The 18,509-nt window shown below is 58.1% G+C and overlaps 2 protein-coding genes across 4 annotated transcripts in view; one reads left to right on the top strand and one right to left on the bottom strand.

Annotated features, from left to right (window-relative positions):
• Positions 1 to 799: 799 nt before the first annotated feature.
• SLC27A3 (solute carrier family 27 member 3) lies at positions 800 to 5,066 on the top strand. Its single transcript, XM_037371191.1, has 10 exons — positions 800 to 1,300; positions 2,153 to 2,362; positions 2,440 to 2,598; positions 2,688 to 2,812; positions 2,886 to 3,080; positions 3,162 to 3,252; positions 3,331 to 3,529; positions 3,675 to 3,772; positions 3,858 to 3,988; positions 4,067 to 5,066. The coding sequence occupies exons 1-10, from the start codon at positions 835 to 837 to the stop codon at positions 4,241 to 4,243; spliced, it is 1,851 nt and encodes a 616-aa protein (XP_037227088.1). The 5' UTR covers positions 800 to 834; the 3' UTR covers positions 4,244 to 5,066.
• Positions 5,067 to 9,870: 4,804 nt separating this feature from the next.
• GATAD2B (GATA zinc finger domain containing 2B) overlaps positions 9,871 to 18,509 on the bottom strand; it is a 42,349-nt gene continuing 33,710 nt past the window's right edge. For 2 of the 3 annotated variants that reach the window (XM_037370787.1, XM_037370788.1), the window contains exons 6-11: positions 17,212 to 17,382; positions 15,042 to 15,357; positions 13,972 to 14,174; positions 13,089 to 13,199; positions 12,560 to 12,677; positions 12,203 to 12,336 (exon numbers count right to left, since the gene is read on the bottom strand). In XM_037370787.1, the coding sequence (XP_037226684.1) occupies positions 12,203 to 12,336; positions 12,560 to 12,677; positions 13,089 to 13,199; positions 13,972 to 14,174; positions 15,042 to 15,357; positions 17,212 to 17,382 (1,053 nt within the window). Of the gene's footprint in view, positions 12,337 to 12,559; positions 12,678 to 13,088; positions 13,200 to 13,971; positions 14,175 to 15,041; positions 15,358 to 17,211; positions 17,383 to 18,509 lie in introns of all 3 variants that reach the window. The other variant, XM_037370786.1, reaches the window with a different exon arrangement.

The following is an 18,509-nucleotide window of genomic DNA, read 5'->3' as shown; positions in this document are numbered from 1 at the left end:
GCTGCTGCGGGGGTGGGGGGGGACATGCCAGCGCCCCCCGGTTTGGTCGCCGCTCTGCCCCCCCCGCCCCATCACCCCCAGGGCTGTTATAGCGTTTTTAAGTGTTTTTAAAAAAAACAACAATAAAAAAACCTCTCAAATGTTTTTGTACAACGAGGCCACCGCTCTGTGCCGTGTCCCCGGGGGTCCCCGCGCCCGGTGTCCGTCCCCCCCCCCCACTCCCCCCCCCCGTGGTGGTGCCAGTTCCCCCCGAGCTGGAGAGGGAATCTGGGACAAGGCTGGGAGCGTGGGGGGGGAGGCTGGGGGAGGGGAGGGGACTGGGGTGAGTGGGAAGGGGGTGGGGACATGATGGAGGGGCTGGGGGCGGAATGGGGGGGCTGTGAGGGGGAGCATGGGCCGGGGGATATGGCGGGGGAGGGGCAGTGGTGGGAGGATGGGGACACGATGGGGGTCTGGGGGGGGGCAATGGCTGGGGCGGGGGGGGGTGAGGTGGCTGAGACAGTGGGGGACAAGGGGCTACAATGGGGGTCCCGGGGGGGCGGGGCAGGACTGGGGTGGGGGACGTGGGGACACAGTGGGGGGGGGACAAGGGGCTAGAATGGGGGTCCCGGGGGGGGGCGGGGCTGGGGCGGGGAGCGCGGGGTCCCTGCGGGGGGTGCCGGCCGTACGGCGGGGGGGCGTGGCCGGGCTGTGACGGGGGCGTGGCCGGGGCGTGCCGGAGGCGTGGCGGTGAGCGTGCCCCAGGGGGGGCGTGGGGCGTGGCGGGGGCGTGTCCGGGGCGTGCCCAGCGGCGGGGGCGTGGTCCGGGGGCGTGGCGGGTGCCGGCGGCGGGCCATGGCGCTGGCGGCGCTGGCGGCGGTGCTGGCGCTGGTGCTGCTGCAGCGGCTGCTGCGCCCGCACCTCTGGGCCGACCTGGCGTTCGCGGCGCGGGCGGCGCGGTGCCGGCGGCGGGCGGGCGGCGGCGGGGGCAGCCTGGCGGCGCGGTTCCTGCGGGCGGCGCGGGAGGCCCCGGGCCGGCCCTTCCTGCGAGCGGCGGCGGGCGCGGAGCCCTACGGGGGGGCGGCGCGGCGGGTGGCGCGGGTAGCCAACGCGCTGCGGGGGCGGCCCCTGGCGGGGGGCGCGCTGGGGCCGGGGACCACCGTGGGGCTGCTGGTGGGCAACGAGCCGCGCTTCGTCTGGGGGTGGCTGGGGCTGGCGGCGCTGGGGGCCCGGCCGGCCTTCCTGGGCACGGCGCTGCGCCCCGCCGCCCTCCGGCACTGCCTGCGCGCCTGCGGGGCGCGGGCGCTGCTGGTGGCGGACGGTGAGCCGGGGAGGGGGCTGGGGGGGGTGGGCACCGGGGACGAGGGAGGGCACCGGGGGGAGGTGATGGAGAGGGGGCTGGAATGGGACCGGGGCTGCGGGGGGGACCAGGGGAGTTGGGGAGGGGGCTGGCATGACTCTGGGGGCAGAGGGGGAGCAAGGATGGAGGGGGCACCGGGGGGAGATGGGGAGGGGGCTCCAATGGCTGCGGGGAGGACAGGGGCTGCAGGGGGACCAGGGGAGTTGGGGAGGGGGCTGGCATGACTCTGGGGGTGGAGGGGGACCAAGGATGGAGGGTGGCACCGGGGGGAGATGGGGAGGGGGCTGCAATGGCTGCGGGACCGGGGATGGGGGGGGCACAGCGAGGGGGTGGCTGCAGGAGATGGGGGGGCACTGGGGGTGACAAAGGCTCAAGGGACAGGCTGGTACCGGGGGCACAAGCGAAGGATGAAGGACGGGGCTTGTGGGCACCGGGGATGGGGGGGTGGGAAGGTACCGGGGGCAGCAGGGTGGTGCCGGGGCCACTGTGGGTGACAGGCTTAGGGGCACCGGGTTGGCACTGGGGGTCTCCAGGGGAGGGGGAGTCCGGCCAGCCTGGGGGTCCGGGGGTGGTTCAGCTCAGGGGCGATGGGGGGGGACACACGGGTCCCTCCAGTTGTGCCATGTTTTGGTCCCCCCCCCCCCAACTGGCCCTATTGCTGAGCCCCACATGGGCCCTGCCTGGTCGCCCTGGGTGGGGGTGCTACCCACAGGCACGGGTGGGGAGGGTCCCCATCCCCACCCCACGCTCGGGGGTGCCATGGGCTGCGCCCTGGACCTACCCCCCGCCAGCCTGTACCCCCCTTCACCCCAGACCTGTTTGCGGCGGTGGAGCCCATCCTGCCCAGCCTGCAGGAGGATGACATTGTGGTGTGGGTGCTGGGCGCGGGGCCGTACCCCCCCGGCGTCGTGGCCTTGCAGGAGCTGCTGGACGCAGCCTCGGACGAGCTGGAGCCCGAGGACGTCTGGCAGCCCGAGGACATGAACGACACCTGCCTCTACATCTTCACCTCCGGCACCACCGGTGGGTGCCTGGGGCTGGCGGGGTGGGGTGCCCTGGGTGAGCCAGGGGGGGGCTCAACGCCATCGTCCCCCTCCCAGGTCTCCCCAAAGCCGCCCGCGTCTCCCACCTCAAGTCCATCATGTGCCTGAGCTTCTACGAGCTGGTGGGAGCCTCCAGCCGGGACGTGGTGTACCTGGCGCTGCCGCTCTACCACATGGCCGGGTCCCTCCTGGGCATCGTCGGCTGCATCGGCATCGGTGAGCAGGGCCGGGGGAGCCAGGGCCAGCACGGTGATGTTGGGGGGGGAGCGTGTGCTGATCCCCCACCCCATCCCGGCTTTCTGCAGGAGCCACTTGTGTGCTGAAGGAGAAGTTCTCAGCCAGCCAGTTCTGGGATGACTGTCGTGCCGAGGGCGTCACTGTCTTCCAGTACATCGGGGAGCTCTGCCGCTACCTGGTCAACCAGCCCCAGGTCGGGGGGATGGAGCTGGGGTGGGGGGTGACCCTGGGGGGGCACCCCCACATCTGACCCTGCCCCCCCGCAGCGCCCTGGGGAGCGGGAGCACGGGCTGCGGCTGGCGGTGGGGAGTGGGCTGCGCCCCGACGTCTGGCGGAGCTTCCTCCAGCGCTTCGGCGCCATCCGCATCGTGGAGACCTACGGCATGACCGAGGGCAACGTCACCCTCTTCAACTACACCGGCACCCCGGGCGCCGTGGGCCGCAGCAGCTTCATCTACAAGGTAAAAGGGGAGGGGGCTGTGGCCCCCCACCCCGCGCCCGGCTCAGCAGGGTGCTAACGCCCACCCGGCCCCTCTCCCCAGCTCTTCTCGCCCTTCGAGATCGTGCGCTACGACGTGACGGAGGGAGCACCAGTGCGGGACGCGGCCGGGCGCTGCATCCGTGTAGGGACAGGTGAGTGCAGGGATGGAGGGTGGTGGGCTTGGGGGTCTCCCCATGGGTGCCCCCCATCACGTGTCCCCATCCCTGCAGGCGAGACGGGGCTGCTGATCGCCCCGGTGACCCCCCGGACCCCCTTCCTGGGCTACGCCGGCAGCCGGGAGCTGTCGGAGCAGAAGCTGCTGCGGGGGGTGTTTGCCGAGGGTGACACCTACTTCAGCACCGGCGACCTGATGGAGCAGGATGCGGCTCAGTTTGTCCGCTTCCGTGACCGCACCGGGGACACATACAGGTGCCAGAGCCCCCCACCTATGGGGGGGGCACCCCCACCACCTCTGCCTTGCCCCATGGGGACAGTGCAGCAGCCCCACACCCCCTCCGCTGCATGGCTGGGGGGCTCATCCCCATCCTGCTCATCCCCATCATGCCCTTCCCAGGTGGAAAGGTGAGAACGTGGCCACCACGGAGGTGGCCGAAGCCTTGGTGGCCCACGAGTCCCTGCAAGAAGCCACCGTCTACGGCGTCACTGTGCCAGGTACCGATGCCCCCCCATGCCAGGGCCAGTGTCACTGCCCCCCAGCCCGGCTGTGCCCCCACCCCAGCCCTGCCCTTTCCCGCAGGCCACGAGGGTCGCGCTGGGATGGCGGCGCTGGTGCTGCGCCCCGGCTGCCGGCTGGACGGGCCCGCGCTCTACCGGCACGTGGAGCAGCTGCTGCCGCCCTACGCTTGGCCCCGCTTCCTCCGGCTGCAGGTAACGGGGTGGGCTGGGGGGTCCCCGGGGGATATGGGGGGACCAGGGGGTCCCCAGCCCACCCCATCGCCCTCCCAGGAGCGCCTGGCGATGACTGAGACCTTCAAGCAGCAGAAGGTGCGGCTGGCGCAGGAAGGCTTCGACCCGGCTCGTGTCCCCGACCCCCTCTTCCTGCTGGATGAGACCACCAAAGCCTACGTGCCCCTTGGCCCCGCACTCTGGGAGGGGGTCCTGGAGGGGCGCCTCCGCATTTAGACCCCACCTGGGTGCCCTGCACCTATGGGTGTCCTGGGACCGGGTGCCCAAAGCACCCCAGGTCTGTCCCACCAGCACCAGCTGCCACGCGGGCTCCCTCATGTCCATCTGGCAGGTCTCCACCTCCATCCCGTCGTCCCTGGGTACCCCACATCCGTCCAGCTGTCCCCAGGTCTGTCCGGCCATCCCCTGGTCCCCACATCCATCCTGCAGGTCCCCAGGTCTATCCCACTGTCCCCATGTTCACCCTACAGTCCCCAGGTCCACTCTGCTGTCCCCAGCTCCCCACATCCCTCCCAGGGGTCCCCACATCTGTCCTGCCATCCTGCTGTCCCTAGGCACTCCACATCCATCCTGGGGGTCCCTACGTCCATCCTGGGGGTCCCCACATCTGTCCTGCAGGTCCCCACATCCATCCTGCCATCCCCAGGCATCCCACATCCATCCTAGGCGTCCCCATGTCTGTCTGTCCCCATGTCCCTCCCGGGGATCCCCACATCCGTCCTGCCATCCTGCTGTCCCTAGGCACTCCACGTCCATCCTGGGGGTCCCCACATCCGTCCTGCAGCTCCCTACATCCATCCTGGCGTCCCCAGGCACCCCACATCCATCCTGGGGGTCCCCATCTCTGTCCTGCGGGTCACTGTGTCCGTCCTACTGTCCCTGTGTGCATCCTGTCCCCCCTGTCCCCACCTGTGGGTCACCTGCCCCAGCCACCAGTGCCTTCCCCCCAGGCCAGAGTCCCCCTCTTTATATGAACAAACTTTTTCGGGTTTTTTTTTTTTTCTCTTTTTGGGCAAATAAACTTTTGTAGCAAGTCTCATCGCTGTCACCCCCATCCCACTGCAGGGCTGGGGGTGGAGGTGTCCCCCCCAAGGCGGGGGTGGGGTTTTTCACCCAAGGGCTCAAGGCTCCAGGATGGGGACACCAACGCCATCAGCCCCCCAACCCCTGGGGGTGGGGGGGCTCAGGTGATCCCCCTGAGGATGAGGAGGGTCCCTACTTCAATTCAGGGGCTCCATCCCCCCCAAACCATCCCCAGCCAGGGCACACACACCCCCAACCCCAACTCACCACACCAGCGCATCAAAAGTTATAAACCATTCCTTTCTTTATTAAACATAGCTTGCAAGTGATAAATATTACAAAGGTTGCTTTTTTTGCTTTTTTAAAATTTTTATTTAATTTTATTTTCATCCTTTCTCCAAAAATTAGCTTATTATTTGTCCTCAGTGGCCACAGCCCCTGGCGGCAGCGCCGAACCGGCTTCGCTTTGTCATTAAACCGGATTTTAAACACAATGCGAAAAAAAAAAAAAAAAAAAAAGAAAAAAAAAAAGGAAAAAATCCCACCAAAACCTTTAATTTGTGCAAAAGGCCCAGTGTCCCCCCCCCCACCCCCATCAGCTCAGCTATGCCCCCCCACACACACACTCCCTGCACCACTGTTTTTGCTGGAGGTGCAAGTTTGGGGGTCACTTGTGGCTGCTCCCCCCCAGTTCTCAAGCTCAGGTTGGGGGGGATGGTTGTCCCCCTACCCCAAAAAAAGCTACCGCAGAGCTGGGGGGTGGGTTTGAGGGAGCAGGAGGCAGCAGTAGGGCCAAACTTGTGGGGGGCTGGTAGTGTGGGGAGTAATTGTGGAGGAGGGGCATGGCATGGTGCACCCCAAAGGGGAGGGAGCAATGGGAGCTGGGGGGGGGGGGGGGGGGGGGGGGGGGGGGGGGGAGCTCTGCACCCAAAGCTCTGCTGGAGGGCACAGCAGGGATGTCCCCATTGGGGTCACACCAGAGATGGTGGGGTGCAAACCTGGGGGAGGAAGAAGCACCAGGGAAAGGAGATGGGGGGTGCAGAGGGGGGGGGAGCCCGAAGCTGATGGCAGCCAGGAATGGGGGGACAACCCTGCCCCCCTCCCCCCTTTCCCCCCCAACCCATCTGGGTCCAGGGCTGCCCCATGCTCACCCCCACCTCCCCTAAAGCTGCTTTTGTGCCATTTCCCTGCAAACTGGGGACGAAATCCTGCAAATTTGGGCCAAAATCCTGCAAACTGGAGCTGAAACCCTGCAAATCCAGCCTGACAGCCCAAAGTACAGGACCAACAGCCTGCAAGTCAGGGCAAAACCCACAACATTTGGGCTAAAATCCTACAAATTGTGGCTGAAATACCACGTGACACCAAAATCCATCCAATTTGACCCAATATCCAGAAATTTGGCATAAAATCCTACAAATTAGAACCAAAAATCCCAAGATCTGAGGCTGAAATCGCACGGATTGGTCTTAAATTCTTAAATTTGGCCTGAAATCCAGTAAATGGGGCTGAAATACTGAAAACTGGAGCCAAAATACTACAAATCAAGGCTGAAATAACACAAATTGGGCTTAAATTCTGAAATTTGGCCTGAAACCCACCAAATTGGTACCAAAATCCTGTAGATTTGGCCTGAAAGCCAGAAATTGGGCCTGAAACACTGCAAATTGGAGCCAAAATCCCACCAATTGAGGCTGAAATCCCACAAATTTGGCTTAAATCCTGAAATTTGGCCTAAAATCCAACAAATTGGTACCAAAACCCTGCAAATTTGAGCTGAAATCCCACACATTAAGACCAAAATCCCATAAACTTGGCCTGAAATCCAGCAATCAGCCCTGAAATGCTGCTAATTGGAGCTGAAATACCACAAATTTAGGCTGAAATCCACCAAATTTGGCCAGAATTCTGGAAAGTTCACCTAAAATCCAATAAATTGGTACCAAGATCCTGCAAATTTGGTCTGAAATCCAGAAATTGGGCCTGAAATGCTGCGAATATGAGATTAAATCCCACAAATTTGGCCTGAAAGCCAGCAATTGGTACTGAAATGCTGCACATTGGACTCAAAGTCCCACAAACTGAGGCTGAAATCCCATGAATTAGGCTTAAATCCTGCAAATTGGCCTGAAAGCCAGAAATCGGGGCTGAAATGCTGCAAACTAGAGGTGAAATCCCACAATTTGGCTTAAAATCCTGCAAATTTAGCCTGAAATCCAGAAATCGGCCTGAAATGCTGCAAATTTGGCGTGAAATCCAGAAATCGGAGCTGAAATTCCATAAATTTGGCCCAAAAGCCAGAAATTGTGCCTGATATGCTTCAAATTTGGCTTAAAATCCTGCAAATTTAGCTTGAAATCATGAAATCGGGCTTAAAATCCCACAAATTCGGTCTGAAAGCCAGAAATTGGAGCTGAAATCCCATAAATTCGGCCCAAAATCCAGAAATCGAGCCTGAAATGCTTCAAATTTGACGTGAAATTCCACAAATTTGGCTTCAAATCCCCATAAACCTGGCCTGAAATTCAGAAATCAGGCCTGAAATGCTGCAAATTTGAGCTCAAATCCCACAAATTAAGGCTGAAATCCACCAAATTTGGCTTGGATTCCAGATATTTGGCCTAAATTCCACGACATTGGTACCAAACTCCTGCAAACTTGGCCTGAAATTCAGAAATTGGGCTTGAAAAGCTGCAAATTGGAGCCAAAATCCCATGAATTTGGCTTAAAATCCTGAAAATTTGGCCCAAAAAGCGGATATTGGAGCTGAAATCCCACAAGTTCAGCCCCAAAGCCAGAAATCAGGGCTGAAATACCTCAAATTTAAGCTGCAATCCCAAAAAATTGGATTAAAATTCCACAAATTTGGCCCGAAAGCCAGGAAGTTGGCCCAAATTCCTGAAAGTTGGCCTAAAATCCCACAGATTTGCTCTGAAATCCAGAAATCAGATCTGAAATGTTGCAAATTTGAAGTGATATCCCACAATTTGGGCTTAAAATGCCATAATGTCAGCCTGAAATCCAGAAATTGGGCCTGAATGCTGCAAATTGAGTTGAAATTCTAAAAATTGGTACCAAAATCCCACAAATTTGGCCCGAAAGCCAGAAATGGGAGCTGAAATCCCACAAATTTGTCGCAAAAGCCAGAAATCGGGCCTGAAATGCTGCAAATTTGAGGTGATATTCACAAATTTGGCTTAAAATCCTGCAAATTTGGCCTGAAATCCAGAAATTGGAGCTGAAATCCCATAAATTCAGCCCAAAATCCAAGAATAGGGCCTGAAATGCTTCAAATTTGAGGTGAAATTCCACGTGTGGCTTAAAATCCCATAGATTCTGCCCAGAAGCCAGAAAACGGGCCTGAAATGCTGCAAATCTGAGCTGAAATCCCACAAATTGGTACCAAAATCCCACAAATTTGACCTGAAATCCAGAAATTTGAGCTGAAACGGTGCAAATTGGAGCTGAGACCCCGGGAACAGAGGCTGAAGCCCCAGGGCTGGGGTTAACCTCCGGGGGGGGTCGCGGGGGGGCTCGGGGGGGGGGGCGGGGAAGAGGAAGGAGGCCGCAGACCGCAGGTTGTTATAGATGTATATTGTATATATGCCAATGCAATAATAAAAACAGTGCAAATACAGTTACAGTTTATAATACTCGTCCCCCCCCCGGCCCCGCTCCCCCCGTGCTCAGCGCGCTGCCCCCCCCCCTCATTTTTGTGGGACACCCCCTCCCTGCCTCCGGGGCTGCTGGTGCCGCGGGGGGGGTCCCAGTTTGCGTGTGTGTGAAAGGCACAGATTCGGGAGGTGGCCGCCGCCACCAGTGCATCGCCGGGGCCGGGGGGGGGCCACCGGTCCCATGTCCCCCCCCCCCCCCAGCACCATCCCCCCCCCCAGCCGAGCCGAGCCGCCGGGAACCCCCCTTTTGCACGTTTCATGTCATACACACGAGGTCACACTACGAGAAGGACGTGACGACTTCCACAACACCCATGGCTAGGCGGGTTCGCTTTCCGGATTTTTCTTTTTTTTTTTCTTTTTTTTTTTCTTTTGTCTTTTTTTTTTCTACACAATGTACAATTTTTTTTATTATTTCTTTTTTGTATTTTTTTATCTTTTTTTTTTTTTTTTTTTTTTTTTTTTTTTTAACGTGTCGAGAAATAGCTTATATACACGAATGAGTCCTTGTTATAACATTTCGGCAGCAATATCATAAGCTAATGAAGGGTCGGGGCCGGGGGGGGGCAGGGGGGAGAAGTTAGAAGGAGGAACGGGTTATGCGCTTTGGAGGAAACCCAAAAAAAAAAAAACCAAACCAAAAACAAAACAACCCCCACCCCACCACCACCCCCTCCCCTCAAAAAAAAAAAATCCCAATAAAAGCATTTTCACAAGCGGATCTACCCCTAGCTGTAAAAGAAATGCAACAAAAGCGGGAAGAAATCCTTATTTCTGCATCCAGAGGAGAGGGGTAAAAAGGAGGGGGGGGGATTTCTACCGTACATCACATCCTGGGGCTGGGGAGGGCTCAAGCCAAAAAAAAAACAAAAAAAAAACAAAAAAAAAAAAAACACAGAACAAAAAAAAACCTGTTAAACCTGCGCAGGTCACAGCCGAAGCCTGGGGGGGGCCCGGCGAGACCCCGGCACGGCTTTGGGGTCTGTTGGGGCTGGGCGGGGGGGGGGAACTGCCTGCAGACCCCAGGGCCAAGGCTCCCACCCCAGCCCAGCCCCATAACCCCCCACCCCGTGCCCCACCAAGATGGGGGGGGGCGGGGAGCAAAAACGGGACCCCCCATCCCCGGGAGCGCATTTCACTTATAGCACCATGAAGTCGGCGTCTTGTTCTCCATCGGTTCCCCCCGCGGCCGCCCCCCCGGCTCCGGCGGGAGAGCCTCAGCGTTAAGTATTGCACTTGGTTTTGGGGAATTTTTTTTTTCTTTTTTTTTTTTTTTTTTCCTTTTTTTTTTCTGTGGTTTTTCTCATCGTTGTTATTTTTTTTTCGTTTGTTGGGGTAATTTTTCTCATAATTTTTGTAATTTCATCTCAACCCATGCGCCCAGGTCACCTCGCACCTCTCGGTAACACCTGATGGGGGAGAATGGCACTTGAGCGAGATATGGGGGGGACACGGGAGGCTCGACCAAGGACCCTGGGGGGGGGGGGGGGGGATGGAGGATCAGCCAATAAAACGAAACAAACCCACCCCAAAATCAGCAAAAATTCAGGTTTAGCCAAGAAAAAACAGTTCGTCAAAGTGCTCCCGTGGAAGCAGGGTGAGAAAAGCTTGGAAAAGGATCTCAGCATCCCAGGGAGGGGGGGGCATGGAAGGGGGGAGCCAGCTAAACAAGATTAAAAACAAAAAACCCCCACAAAAATATATATATGTATATATATATATACGCCACTACGCTTCACTAGCTTCCAAAGAACCAAAAAAACCCCAAAATTAAAAAAAAAAATAATCCTTTTGCCTCTGGAGGGCCCCGGGGGGGGGGGGGGGGGTCGGGGCACCCAGACCCCTCAGGGGTTAAGTGCTCATTGGGGGGGGGGGCTGCTGGTGGGGTGGGGGTCCCCCTCACTGGTGGAGGGGTGGCATTTTGGGAGAGAAGACGCCTTGTCCCCATTGCTGGGAGGGTGCTCCTGCCCCCCCCCCACCCGTCGAGCAGCTCCCCACGGGCGAGCTGGCGCTTCAAAATTGCACGAGAAAATTTGAATGTCAGGGGGAAAATAATAATAATAATAAAAAAAAATGAAAAAAGGAAAATTAATTAAAAAAAACAATATATTTTTAAAAAACAACCAGAAAACTCTCAGGAAACTCCGGGAGTGGCAAACCCCCGCGCAGACACTCGGGTTTGGGCACCAACGGGTCCTGGCAGGGGCGAGGGGATGGGGGGGCACCTCTGCCGGGGGCTCTCCGGCAGCCAGGGCATGATTCCCACTGGCTGGGGCAGGGGTCGGAGGAGGAGGAGGAGGAGGAAGAGGAGGGGAGGGCCCGTTAGTGTGAAGGTTAAGTGCAAATCGAGCGTTTCTCAAGACGACTTTTCGCGGCTTATTTCTTGCTTTGGGTTCGTTAACCGCCGGCCACAGCCCTGGTACCACGCGGCGATGCCGGTGCCGTCCCCATCATCCACGAGGGCTGGCAGCAGGTGACGGTGACCGCAAGCGGCTCCGGAGCATGCAAGAGCGCGGAAAGGAGAGGAGGGGGACTCACCGCGCCCAAGGCCACCGGTCATTTGCAGTCTGCTCTAGAACCCGCCGAGAAGCACCGCCACCGCCACGCACAACGGCAGCTGCCCGCCACGCCGGGGGCTCACCGGGTACCATTGACACCCCTCTGCGCCTCGCCGGGCTCCTTGGGTCGGTCAAGGGGGTCGCCAGCACCGTCCAGTCGACCCCGTCGGTGCCGATGGCCGCGGGCACCGGCTCCTCACCAAACCGGGCTTCCCTTCCTCCGGGAAGAGAGGTGGGAGCACGGGTGTCGGGGTCGGCAGCTCCTGACTTCGTCTGCCAAGCCAAGGGAATTGTAGCACCCCACCACGGGCGGTGGTCCGGGCTCCAGCCCATCGCAACTCTTTGCCCCCGTTTCCCCATAAGTCAGCATAGGGCTGCCCTTTAAAAAAAATTAACGGTCACTTAAAGTCGAGTGGATGCCCTTAGAAAGTCTCTGGAAAGGAAAAAAAGTTTTAACCATCCATTGAGCAAAGGAGGAGGGAACAAAAAAAACCAAAAACAACCCCAAGAAAAAAAAACCAAGGAAAAAAAAAAACCAACCAACCTCACAACACAATTAAAAATTCTATGCTTTGTCATTACAAAAAAATAGCATAAAACAAGCTTTAACACATGGAGAATGCTGATTTCAAGCAGACATTGTTCTGACCTCGGGCAAAGGACGTGACCTCTCACTGCTATAGAAAACCAAAGAAGTTAAGGTTCGGAAAAAGGACAGGTCGCTGAAGGTTTGAAATGTTTTTTTTTTTGTTTTGTTTGTTTGTTTTGTGGTTTTTTTTCATTTGTTTTTTGTTTCTTTTTTTTTTTTTTTTTTTTTTTTTTTTTTTTTTTTTTTTTTTTTTTCCCCGTGTACGGTAGGCACCAGTACAGGCACTGCATGCGACGGAGGTGGGGAGGAAGGGGGGGACGGTCAATAGGCGTTATTTCTGTCCACTGATGGACTGCGATATAGAGCGGGGTGGGATCATATCCAAAAGGTATTCCCGCTGCCGGTCCGCCAAACTCGACGCTTTGTGGCCTCCGATCCCAGCATTCAGGTAAGCGATGTTAACACCTGCAGAGGGGTGAGAAAAGCAGGTGGGGACCCCCCCAACACACCCCTGCGCTCCGAGGTCCCCCCCTTTGGTGACCGAAGCACCACGATCACCATTTCCCTGTGCTGGTGGCAACACATCCCCCTTCCCCAAAAACCAGAGCAGGCACAGAGTGAGTGACCCATCCCGCTCTCCGCCTGGCCCCCAGCCCCATCCCGGCGCGGCATGGACGGGGGACGTTACCTGGCATGCCGAGGAGACCACCCGCCACGGAGAGCTGGGGTGCCTGCGCAAAGTTGGAAAGCATGGAGCGGGCAGAGGTGGGGATGCCACGCTGCAAAGTGCTCTGGGGCTGCGGAGCCTGAGGAAGAGGAGAATAAAAGCTGGTAGGAAGGCAGCCTGGAAGCAGCCGTAGCCAGAGGGTGAAGAATCAGTCACCGGTTTTGGCCAGTACATGGAAAATATAGTTTGCACATCGCTCTCTTCAAGGCACGTGAGCAGGCAGCAGAGTGCTGTGCTGCGGGCTCCGTACGGGACGGCACGGCACCGGCGAGGGAGGGATGCAGAGGGGAGGGGGTGGGAGAGGAGCCCACCAGCAGCCACCACGTTGCAGGGGACTCGGGCTCAAAGCAAACCTTCCGGCTGCCAGGAGGAAGGGCAGCCCGGCCCCGAAGCTGCTGTGGGAGCGAAGGCAGCGGGATGCTCGCACCTCCCTCCAGCATCCCGAGGGGCCGCGCAGCGCTGGAGCGATGGGAGAAGGGACGGCGCTCACCTGCCGGAGCGTGTGGTGCCGCATGATGTTCTCCTGTTTGCTGACGCTGGAGACGGCTGGAGCTGCAGTGGGGGACAAGGCTGCCTGCTGCTGTAGTCGCTGCTCGATCTCCTGAGCAAAACGAAGCAGAAGCATTCTCAGAGGCGCACGCCATCCCGTTACACCGCACCTCCCCGGCGGGGAACGACGGGTCCAAGCTGACCCCTCCGGCGCTGCGAGCGGGGCTGACGGGTGGCATTCCTGGGGAGGGGGGAAGCAGGACCCTCCCCCCACACTTTTATTTGAAAACCACTGAAACCCTGGCTGCAGCTTTCCCAAGGAGCCGCAGTCCCGCCGCAGCCAACACGAACAGCTTTTCTATCTCTGCACCCACTCGCGACAAACAGCCCAAAGACTCTTCTGCAAAGCAGTCACATCCCAATTGGCAGCAGCCAGATTCCACTTCATATTTGGGTTTTGGTTTTTTTTTTTTAACCGTTCACAAATGATGCTTCTGGTTTATTTCACCCCAGAGCCTCGAAACAAGTTCTCTAACCCTGATTTCTCACAGGAATTTAGCAAATTCCCTTCCCTTCCACAAATAAGGCAGCAAGTGGTGAAGCGCCTTCCCCGCACAGTTCCAGGAAAGTCAGCGGCAAAGCCAGGGAGGGAAGGCAGCTGTCCCCAGCCAGCCCTCCAGTTACGAATCCAGGGGGAAAACATCGCACCCTGGATCCTCAGCACCAGCTTTGTGCTCTTAGAAGTTCCGGGCACCGAGCTGGGAACCCTCACCAGCCCCACAGAGAAACCAAATTCCTGGAGCTGACATATGGGGGAACCCCGCCGTGCCACGGGAAGGGGAGCGGGGAGCCCCGGAGCAAAGCAAGAGGGGTTGTGTACTTGCCTGCTCCTGCTGCAAAGCTTTCACGAAGGCGTTCTTCAGCCGGTTGGTGTGCTCTGCCTTCAGTGCTTTCTTCTGGTTGGACGTCATGCACTGCTCGCACAGGATCTTCCCGTTTTTCTCCTGCTTCCAGTGCGGGGTGAAGTCGGTGCGGCACTGGGCACAGACAAAGGGCTCCACACGCAGGAGGGACACGCAGCTTTTCCCTGCGAAGGCACCGCCGCCGACGGGAATTAGCGGGGAAAACAGGACAGGCCCCCCCACTCCCACACCACCTCCGCCATCCCGGGCACGACAACAACAGGCCCCCGCGCGCACCATCACGCAGGTCCCGGTAAATAAATGGATTTTCAGGACAGTGTTGCACCAACGTCAAGCCCACTCTGGGCAAGATCCCAGCATCCTGGGAGAGACACAGCATTCCTGCCCCAGGGACAGAACGACCTGGCAGTGCTGGGACCAGCTCTACAGGACTATAAAAAACTGAGGGGCGAGACAGGCAAGCCAGAGGCGTACCACAGGCTCCATCCCATCATCCCATCCCATCAGATCCCACCCCATCTTCATCCCCATCCTCATCCTCATCTCATCCCCATCCCCATCCCATCCACCTGGGAGCTGACAGCCCGTAGGGAACGGTGAGGTGGGAGCTAAAACCTCCACAACCACACCAGGACGGGACCCCGGGCAGTCACAGCCCCGAGGATTTTGCATCTCAGCTCCCCAACATTCATCCAGGGAAGAGCCGGGGAGACCCCTCCTCCAGGTGGCCACCAACTGACGAGCCCCAGGGCCAGCTGCGGGCTCGGCATGTGGAGGCTACTAGCCCCACCAGACCGGCTCTGTGTCCACGGGGCAGGCCAGCGCCAGGGGGGACCCGGCTCTGCACCCCCGGCAGCCGCCGCAGGAAGAAGCAGAGCCCTGGGCTGCGTTACGACCAGCTGCCGCGCTCCCCCAGCCTCGCAAGCCACACATTTTGGCGTTTGGCAAAAAATAAAAATAAAAATCGGAAATGGCAGGCGGGAGCACGGTCAGCACGGCGATGGAGGAAGGCTGCAGCCCGCCGCGCTCACCTTGGCTGTCAATAACGCTCTGCACCACCTCCTCCAGCCCCACCATGTAGATGAACTCGCTGTTGGCTGCGCTGGGCAAGAAATGCAGCAGGGGAGCGGGCGGCTTGGGGGGGGGGATCTCCAGCAGCGTCTTTTCCAGCTGCTTGCGGAGGGCAAGCTTGGCAGCTGCCTGGGAGTTGGCGGCGTCGTTCAGAGCACTGGGGCTGGGGAGCGGCGACGACACCCTGTTGACAGTGCCAGGCTGGATGTGGGAGGCAAGGTTCATATAGATGGCTGAAGACGACGTACGCTGGCAAGGAACAGAAGAACTTGATTGCTGGAGGGGAAGAGGAGACGAGGATTAATACAGAAAATTAACACAGCCCCCCAGCCACAGCTGAAGTCACCCGGACGACGAGCCAGAGCGCCTTCGCACAACCCTCCGAGGGCAAACGCTCCCGCAAGGACCGTGGGAGTCGTGCTGGGATGCGGGAGCGGGGAGCTCATCGCGGTCCTTGCAATAACGCAGCGCTGGTGCCGAGGAGCCTCCCGCGCGCTGGAATCCGCAAGAGGGGTCTCGGCACCTGGAGCAGCGCGGGGGCTTCTGCGGGAGAGGGAAGGTGGGGGCAGGGCCCGGCCTGGGGACCCGGCGTCGGCACCAGCGAGCGTAGGCAGCACCGAGCGCCGTGATTCACACGCAGGCACCATCGCTCGCTGTCGCGTTCCGCTCCTCCACCTCTTGCTTCGCTGCTCTGGCAGGCGCCCAGGCAGCATCCCCGCTACCAGATGGTGGCCGTCCCCTCCCACACAGGTGCTCCGCATGTGCCAATTCCCTCCTCTTCCATTTCCAGCAGCTTTCTCCTGCATCCTCCGTTCCGTTGGATGCGCAGTCCCTCTGGCACGTGACGGCAGCAAAGCACAAAGACTTCTGCTGACCTGAGGATGCGGCTTGCGTGGTCTTTTGTGACAAAAAGCCATCAGCCTGCAAACTATTTAAGCCCTGGCAGGGCTGCTGCCAGCCCTTAACCCCATCTACCTGTTTCCCAGGGTACAAACACATCCATGAGTGCAAAAGGGAAGACCCCAAACAGTCACCGACCCCCTCAGCGACTCAAACGGGGTCGGCTGCCAAAGCTCGGGGGCCACGGTCGCGTCGATCGCAAATAGCCAACAGAAGATCCATCAGTTTGCCCCAGTTTTCTGTTTTAGGACTGCTAATGCTTCGCTGGTTGGGGAAAAAAGGCAGAGGACCACGCTAATCCCAAAGCCGGTGCTCTAATGGAGATCCAGGAAAATTATTAGCAGAGCCAACTCATGCCATTTTAAATAGTTGATGAATTAACACCAAAAAACTTACAACTCTTCCTGTAAGAGCAGTTGGGGTGGGTTTTTTTGATGGAACATGTAATTAGCTCTGTCTGACAGTTGTTCGGCTGCAAGGCTTTCAGACTGTTGCCTCGTCATGTTTACAATTGGCACATCATCCCATCCCATCCCATTGTTAGGGCAGATTGAACGGCTTAAGAACTGGACACAAACCCCCAAAGGAACGAGGAGGGGTTGTTAATTTGGGCCCGCACACGCACAGAGCATCTCCGCCCAGGTGAGGAACGGAGACTGTCCCACGCGTGGGAGATGCAGCCCAGGGACCAAGGCTGTTCGCCGGGAAGGTCGGATTGTTTTACCACGGCTAGAACTGGAAAGTGTCGTTCTTTTTCCCCCTCCCTCTCCATTCCCAGTCTTCATGGAAGCCTTGCCATTCTTCCAAAAGCGAAACAAACAGGTTTAAGCATCCACAGCTTGCTGACCGCAGGGAGCTCGCTGCGCTGCGCCGGCGGAGAGAAGCGGAAGAAACGCACACGTGAGCGAGGGCTGCGGGAAGAGAAATCAGCGCTGCTCCCGAACCGGTCCCCTCGCGTCGCTGTTCCAGCTGGGATGAACCAGCCCTGTGGGAGCCAGCAGCTCCCAATAGGAAGTTTTACAATTATTTATCACTTCATCCTTCCACGCGGGTCAAGGACAGGCGTCTTGGTCCATGCTTGGGGTAGATTTCCACCTGCAGGCTTCGCTCCGACGTATTCACACTGAGCTCTGAGCGCCTCCTCCGACTCGGAATTTCCTCCTATTTCCCCTCCTCGCTCATCCCACCAGGCAGCTGTGCCCAAAACCCAGGGAAAAACCAGTAACCTACCGGTTGGTAGTTGATGGCTGGATTCATGCTCGGAGTTGTAGTGCGGATGAGGCCAGGTTTAGGAGGAACCCGCTGCCCTTGGAGCTGGGCAGGGTTCGGAGCGATCACACGCTGTGACATAAGCATATGGGGCAGAGTCGTGTTTGTGGCAGACCTAATGACACTGTGACCCTGTCGAGAGAGGGAACAAGAAATAAATAAAATAAAAAAATAAAAAAAAAGGACTCGAGGCAAAACAGAATTTGGAGTTCCCTGATCAGGCTCTGCAACAGCAGAGCATTTCCACTCCTCTGTAATTCCGGTGAACTTCTAATGCGAGACAGCACTCAAAGAACTGAAGTTTTCCTCTAATTGTCCTTTATTTTAAATAATCACGGCTATTCGGCCTGGAGGGAGGATGTCTCAAGTCAACCTATTTTCTGTAGAGAGGCTGGAACTGCACCTGAGTCAGGACAAGGGGCAATAATCTCACGAAGCAACGGCTTCCCAGCAGCCACCCAGCTCACTGGGAAGAAGGTAGGACCTTCAGGATCTAGGCTGGGATGTTCTGGAAGATAATTGTCAAGACACACATAGGTCGCCTGCCTTTGCATTAAAAACAGCGCCGTCAATCTGATCGAGAGGGAAGAATGCGAAGGGAAAAGAGGGGATTTAGGAAAAAAAATTAAGGAGGCGGCTGCTGGCCAGCTGCACAGAGCTTTTAAAACCAGAATTCACAGCAGTGCCCGAGTTCTGAGTCCTGAGGAAGAGGGAGATGGGTGTTTGCCCTGGTGCAGGAACGCGGAGGCGTGCGGCAGGCCTCAGCACCGGGCACACAGATCGATGCGAGCAGAATTGGGAAGACCTGAGCCAGGCTCCGCTCACCTCAAGCTCCTCGCGGCTCAGCACCGCCAGATCAGGGGGGTGGCAGGTAGAAAAGCTCCATTTTTTTCATCAGAGATGATCTCAAAACACTAAACACCTCCCATCCAACCACTTTTTTCTCCCTCCCCCCTTTCTTTTCTTTATTCCAACTTGTTCTAGACGAGGTTCTTCGCTGTCACACATAAGAAAAGCTTCACAAAGACCGTGCAAACAATGCGTTTCCTCTTCTCCTAAAGCCCATTTCCTTTACCAGCCCAATCCCACTGCGAAGCCACAATAGACTTGACCCCGAATCGTTGCCATAGCAAAGAAAACAAATGCCACAAACAAAAGAGATGGTTAATGGAGGGAGTAAATGATCAGCAAGACTGAAATGAAAAGTCTTTTGGCAAAAGCAGGCAGAGTCACTGGAGGATCACCTCCACCCTCGTCCC

Source organism: Falco rusticolus, chromosome 19 (genome assembly GCF_015220075.1).
Source record: "Falco rusticolus isolate bFalRus1 chromosome 19, bFalRus1.pri, whole genome shotgun sequence".
NCBI classification, from domain to species: Eukaryota; Metazoa; Chordata; class Aves; order Falconiformes; family Falconidae; genus Falco; species Falco rusticolus.
Note: the sequence above shows the minus strand (reverse complement) of the source record. Positions and strands in the feature narration are given on the sequence as shown.

Bases quoted from the DNA above. Each gene is read 5' to 3' on its own strand.
- SLC27A3 (XM_037371191.1), top strand. From the start codon at position 835: ATGGCGCTGGCGGCGCTGGCGGCGGTGCTGGCGCTGGTGCTGCTGCAG. The intron at 3,081-3,161 runs GTAAAAGGGGAG...CCCTCTCCCCAG, and splicing joins GCAGCAGCTTCATCTACAAG to CTCTTCTCGCCCTTCGAGAT. The intron at 3,530-3,674 runs GTGCCAGAGCCC...TGCCCTTCCCAG, and splicing joins CGCACCGGGGACACATACAG to GTGGAAAGGTGAGAACGTGG.